Here is a 6,000-nt window from a genome sequence, read left to right as displayed (position 1 = left end):
TTTTCCCACTGGCCTTAGTTCTGGCCTCTGGAAAGACATGACCCTTTAGGTACTGGTATTTGAAGAAAAGTCTCATATCCTACTTCTCAGTGTTAAATCTCCAAGCTTGTATTAGACAGGGCTGGATTATACTGCAGTAACAAATATACCCCCAAATCACATTGCCTTAAAACAATAAAAGTTTATCTCCTGTTCATGCAAAGTCCAAAGAGCAACTATTTTCTGGCAAGTCTTTTTCCCAAGTGATGGCAGTGATTCAGGATTTGTTCATCAAGAGGTTCCCTCATCTCGGGGTCTTCCCCTTCCATCCACAGAGGCAGGGGAAGCAGCACAAAAAGAATCTCACAGGGGGGTTATGGCCAAGTCTGGAAGTAGTTGGTATCCCTGCTACTCACGTTCTTTTGGCCAGATCCGAGTCACATGGCCCCAACCTAACTACAAGGGAGGCTGGGAAATGTAGCTTTCCTATGTACGCAGGAAGAGGAAGCAGAATTAGTGAGCATCCAGCCAGCCTCTGACATACAGATCTTCAAGCCACCTCCACTTAGGGTTTGAGCATTCACCTTCTTGTACCTCATCTGAACAACACCCACTTCTTCAATTGTGGTGCTTGGATCTGAAGTGAGACAGTCTGTCCAACCTGTGCTGGGGAGAAAGGGACCATTTACCACACTGTGCTTCTACTGACGTAATGGCCTTCCTGGCAAGCACATCACATCACTGACATATACTGAGTTTATGTGAATTGTTAAGCCACACCTCCGTCCTGCCTAGAGCAGTGGTCTTTTGAATCTGAGAGTTAGACTCTGTGGAGCCAGTGGAACCCACATGGAATGGACAGAAAGTAGTAGAATGCAGAGGGCTGGACTAAGGTGGGGCTGGCGGTCAGCAGGGCCTGTGCAATGAGAGTCAGGAAATTACCTCAGAGGATTGCCTTGCCCAGCTGAGCGACAAGGGGGGCACTTGGCCAGAGGATATCCGGGGGCTAAGGAGCCCTGACCCCCTTCCTGGCTCGCTTAACTTCTAATCCCACCTGCAGGGTCTGTGGGGCATGTGCACCTTGATGTGCCCAAGGTCTCTAGCCTGCCCTTGAACACCCACAGAGCATCCCAGTTACTGCTTACCAGGATCCTCTCTCAATATTCCTAGAAATGCCCAGGAATGCTCACACACCTCAGGAATCCATCCTGGTGGACACCCCAGCCCATCTCTCACCCTGGGCCTCCCCACTATTCCTGTAGGTCACCTCTTGTCCCCCTGTAACCAGTTTCTCAAGGTCAGAGCCATGCCTACAATGCCACCTCAGATGTGGACACAGGCCTTCCCCAAAAGACAGCCAAGACTAGAGTGAACTTGAGCAAAACTTTACTAAAGGCCTAAGTGGGAATCATATTATAGACAGAAAAGCATAAAACTGGATCCTAGAACTCAGAGCTCCAGTGGTCCCTGGGCTGGATCCTGCTAAGGGATCTTCTCCTGGCCCTTTCTTGCACCTTAGCCCCTTCCGCAGGGCCACAGGACTGTCTCTCCCTGCAGGGGGACCTTTGAATGCTTTGCTCCAGAACTAGGACCTGTACTCTCAGCTTTCTTTGGGCTCCACCCAGGTCTTAGCCTCTTTCCCAAATGACTTAAATCTCTCCCCATAAACTTCTGTCCACAGGGAAGATAACCTATTACAGTTATCTTCAGTAACTGAAGCCTATTACAGTCAGGCTTCAAACTTCTTCATGCCAGAATAGAATTCTGCTATTACTACTGCAAAACCAAAGGCCCATTAGTGTGTATTCCCCAAAAATATGAGTCAGAAAAGTCCTGGGAGCCTTAGCAGGTGATGTTTCATCTCTCCCTAGCCATCAAGATTTCAGCAATGCCAGGATGCACTCTCAATCAGAGGCCCCCATTACATGGAGCTCTGCAGACCCAAATCAGGGACACAAATTGTAACTGGAGGAGACCTGGTCAGTGAGGCTTAGAGCTGAGGTGGGTTCACCGATCTGTGAGACGTCACAAATGGAGAAGGACGGTGAACACATTACAGTGGTCCTGATGTCACACCAGCAGGAGCACAGACACGTAGGTGGGACTCCCCACCAGAATGACAAAGGGATGTCAGGACAGCACCCACCCCAGCTGCTTCTGGCCAAAGGCTTCACCACACCGGGTGTAGGGAGCATTGGAAGTTAACCCCAGATCATTGAACTACACACTTAGGTTTTGCTGTGGAGTGTACAATTTAATTTCTATAGTATGTGTTCCACGCTTTAAAATGTATGCCCCTAAAAGAATCAAACTTGACATGCTTAAGGAAATAAAACAGGCACAATAAACATTTGGGGCCATAGCTGGGAAGCAGGACTACTATTTCTGAACTCAGATCCAGCTGCTCGCTGTTCAAAAATCAATACTCGAGAGACAAGTGTTGGTAGAAATGGAAAACGTTGCTTTTAATCAGAAAGCCTGAAATCTGGGGAGAAGGTGGATTAGTGTCCCCAAAACCAGCACCAAAGATTCTGCTTGGCCTTGAAAGTTTTGTTTGTTTTTTTTTTTTTGTGGTACGCAGGCCTCTCGCTGCTGCGGCCTCTCCCGTTGCAGAGCACAGGCTCCGGACACGCAGGCTCAGCGGCCATGGCTCACGGGCCCAGCTGCTCTGCCGCATGTGGGATCTTCCTGGACCGGGGCATGAACCCGTGTCCCCTGCATCGTCAGGCAGACTCTCAACCACTGTGCCACCAGGGAAGCCCTTGAAAGTTTTTAAAGGGAAAAGGGAAAGTCATCTCAGTTAATCATTGAGATAGGGGATCAAACTCATTGACATCTCCCACTGCATGAAAGGCTCGCTGACTCCTTGTGATCTTTCTTTAGATGCTACTTTGTTCACATAGTTTGTTCTTGAGATCACTGAAGGGGAAGCTAGAGAAGAGATCTGGTCGTCTGTTAATTATCCTTCATTTTTACTTCTTTGATCTACAGAAAGAACCAACATCTTAGGCATGGTATTGTGTGAGCAAAAGATTTGAAAGGTGTGCTTGGGCCAGAGATGAGTAGAGCAAGGGGGTGCCTGGTTTAAGGTTAGTTACAATATAATTTTGCTAAAGTGCAAGACAAAAGCTCTTTCCTGCCAAAAGCTGCTTACATTACCCCATCTAGATGATCCAGCACAAGATACTGTACTGGTTCAGTATGTGAATGTAATGGGACGTGGTCAGTGATTCCGCTTCGGATTTTGTCGGGGAATGTACAGTGGGAAGTTGTGAAGGAGATAAGGGCAAACTGATAAGCTGTCCAAGAGGACTCTGTGAGCCATCTAAGCCCTGGAAGGTCCTGACCCACCCCTGGGCTCCGGGAATGTGGCTGCTCTTCTATGCAAGGAGGGCAGAGTCTGGTTCTGGAGTGGGGGGGTGAGCAGATGGGAAGGAGGTGGGAGAGATGTCAGGCTCTGCGGCGGGGGATCAGGATGTAAGGGGGTAAAGGAGGGGGAGGGGCACAGGGGAAGTGATGGAGACAAATGTAAGGATGGAGATCAATCTTTTGCCTAAATAAACAGAATGTTGTTTGAAAAAGAGGGCATGTCGAAGGTATAAATATTTTGTTGGTGGTGGTGATGAGTAAACCTTTAGTGAAGCCCCAGAGCTTCGTAATATACACTACACACTTGTACATTTTGCTGTTTCTTAATTAGCCTGGGGGATTATTCAGGACCCTCTGTGTCTGCCTGGAAGTTCATTGCTCACTGGCGTCCCCATTAGTGATTGGTCAGAAGACTCTCAGAGCAGACCGCGTGGGTGGCCTGAAGAAGCCATGGTGAGGAGGTTGAAATCAATGCCTCCTGGCATTTAGGAATAAAAGCCAAAACTAGGGACCCCAGAGGACTGTTTTCCTCGGTCCACATCACCTGCATTACCCGCCGCCCCGAACCCCAATCCAGGAGGTGGGCACGCCGTGACCCAGGCCATTGTGGAGCACGTTGCTCACCCAGGGCCAGTATTTATTTGCAAGGTTGTTGTACAAGAAAGCCGGGGCCCTCAGGGAACTCCTCTCTAGATCCGTCTAGTACACCCCCCCCCATGCCTGTAATGTGCATGGTCACGCTTGCACCATGGTGACGTCTACCAGCTTCTGGATCATCTGGGCGTGAGTGCCATGGAAGGGCGGCCCGTCCACCTCCATGCCTAGGGTGCCCGAGACTCCGCTCCGGACTCCATGCTGCACCAGGATGCCCAACATTTTTTCTTCCTGGAAAGAAATGGGGCAGAGATAGAAGCAGTGGAGGGGGAGGAAAAAGAAAGAAATACATACCTTTATAAGTGGAAAAAGAACATTTGACTTGACAGAGTCTCTTTTTTAAAAGTAAAATGTTGTTTAAAAATACTAACGCCACTGGAAGACTCATAGTGAAAAATAACAATGTCCTACATCACACCTCATGGACTCCCCAGTCCACTCCCCAGAAGCTGCTACTTTGAACAGTTTGGGCTGTTTCTTCATGTAACTATATAGTATGTTTTTTATGGAAATCTGCATTTTCTTAACAGACGCTAAAGATTCACTTCTGCAGGGGCAGCTTGGCTACTTCCTGCCAACCTCGCCCTGCCCCGCTCTGCATTATCTGCCAATAGCCTTTGTGCCAGGAAGGCCCCTGTTCCTCCTGAGAGTTCCTCCTCGCTATTAGCCTCTGTTAGCCCTGCTTCAGTCACCTTCTAGACTCTACCCAGTGCGGTTGTGGGAGAATCTGGAGAGAGCAGAGCCATGGAGAAAATGCAACCCTACCCTGGGCCCAGCAGGCAGAGTGGTTTAGAATCAGACAGATCTGACTTGGGTCTTTCCTGGCAGGTGTGTTAACCTCTCTGTGCCTCAGTGTCCCCATCTGTATAATGGGGAGGTGGATGATAATAACAATGCCTCCTTAGAAGGTTCTTGTGAGGATTAAATGAGAAAATGCAGGACTTCCCTGGTGGTCCAGTGGGTAAGGCTCTGCACTCCCAATGCAGAGGGCCTGGGTTCAATCCCAGAACTAGATCCCGCATGCATGCTGCAACTAAGAGTTCACATGCCACAACTAAGAAGACTACATGCCGCAACTAAGAGCCCGCATGACGCAACTAAGAGCCCGCATGACGCAACTAAAGATCCTGCATGCCGCAACTAAGACACGGCGCAGGCAAAATTAATTAATTAATTAAAAAAAAAAGAGAAAATGCAAGTAAAGCACCTAGCACGGTCCTTGGCACACAGTAGGTGCTCATGAAATGAGGTGGATTATTATCGGCAGGGCTGGGTCCCCTGGTCTTTAGCCCAGAGCTTTCTTCCTTTGACTTGTTGATTTTTTTAAAAAAAGTGATCTGATTTGCTTTCTTCCATCTCCCTCCAAAACCAAGGTGCCAAAGAACCACTTGTCTAAGCCACTAACGTGTCTGTCCCTTGTTGAGCAGTTCAGGTCCCCCTGAGGAAGGTGGGTCCTAGGTGAAGACACAGGAGAGAAGATGGTGCCCGAGGGGCAGAAGTCAAGTACAACCTCCTTCTCCTCCTCTACAAACAAAGGAAGGGGACAAAAGGATCTAGAGCAGGAGGATCACGACAGACCAGAGAAAGGTTCTCAGCTTCCTGCTCAGGCATTTGCTCATTCATTCCATCACCCATTAAAGTTTTATTGAGCACCTGCTTTGTGCCAGGACCTGATCCAGGGATACAGTGGTGAATGTGACATGGTCCCTGCCCCCCACACTCCCGGGGGCGTCACATTCTAGATGACTGATCAGGCAGGCACAGTCCATGGAGATCACGGCACAGAGCAGGGGCCACCAATCCTATTTATTGAAGTGACTCAAGAAAGACTTTCTGGACGAGGGGCAACTGGGACCGCAGGTGACAAGAGCAGGAGTGAACCAAGCCAGGGGCTATGGGGAGCACTCACGGAAAACTTCAAAACAGGGAGACAGTGTTGACAAATATCACCTAGGACCTGTCTCTACTCGCACCTGGCCCGAGAGCCTGCATTTCCAC

General features: G+C 49.1%; 1 protein-coding gene across 1 annotated transcript in view; it reads right to left on the bottom strand.

Moving 5' to 3' along the window:
• Nucleotides 1-4,083: 4,083 nt before the first annotated feature.
• Nucleotides 4,084-6,000, bottom strand: part of DGLUCY (D-glutamate cyclase) — a gene marked incomplete at both ends in the record, with an annotated part of 54,336 nt that continues 52,419 nt past the window's right edge. Inside the window, 1 exon segment of the mRNA XM_079699197.1 lies at nucleotides 4,084-4,233. Coding sequence (XP_079555323.1) covers nucleotides 4,084-4,233 — 150 coding nt within the window.

Source organism: Hyperoodon ampullatus, assembly GCF_949752795.1.
Source record: "Hyperoodon ampullatus genome assembly, chromosome: 3".
In the NCBI taxonomy this organism is placed as follows: Eukaryota; Metazoa; Chordata; class Mammalia; order Artiodactyla; family Ziphiidae; genus Hyperoodon; species Hyperoodon ampullatus.
The sequence above is the reverse complement of the archived record's forward strand: the minus strand, read 5'-3'. Positions and strand labels throughout refer to the sequence as shown.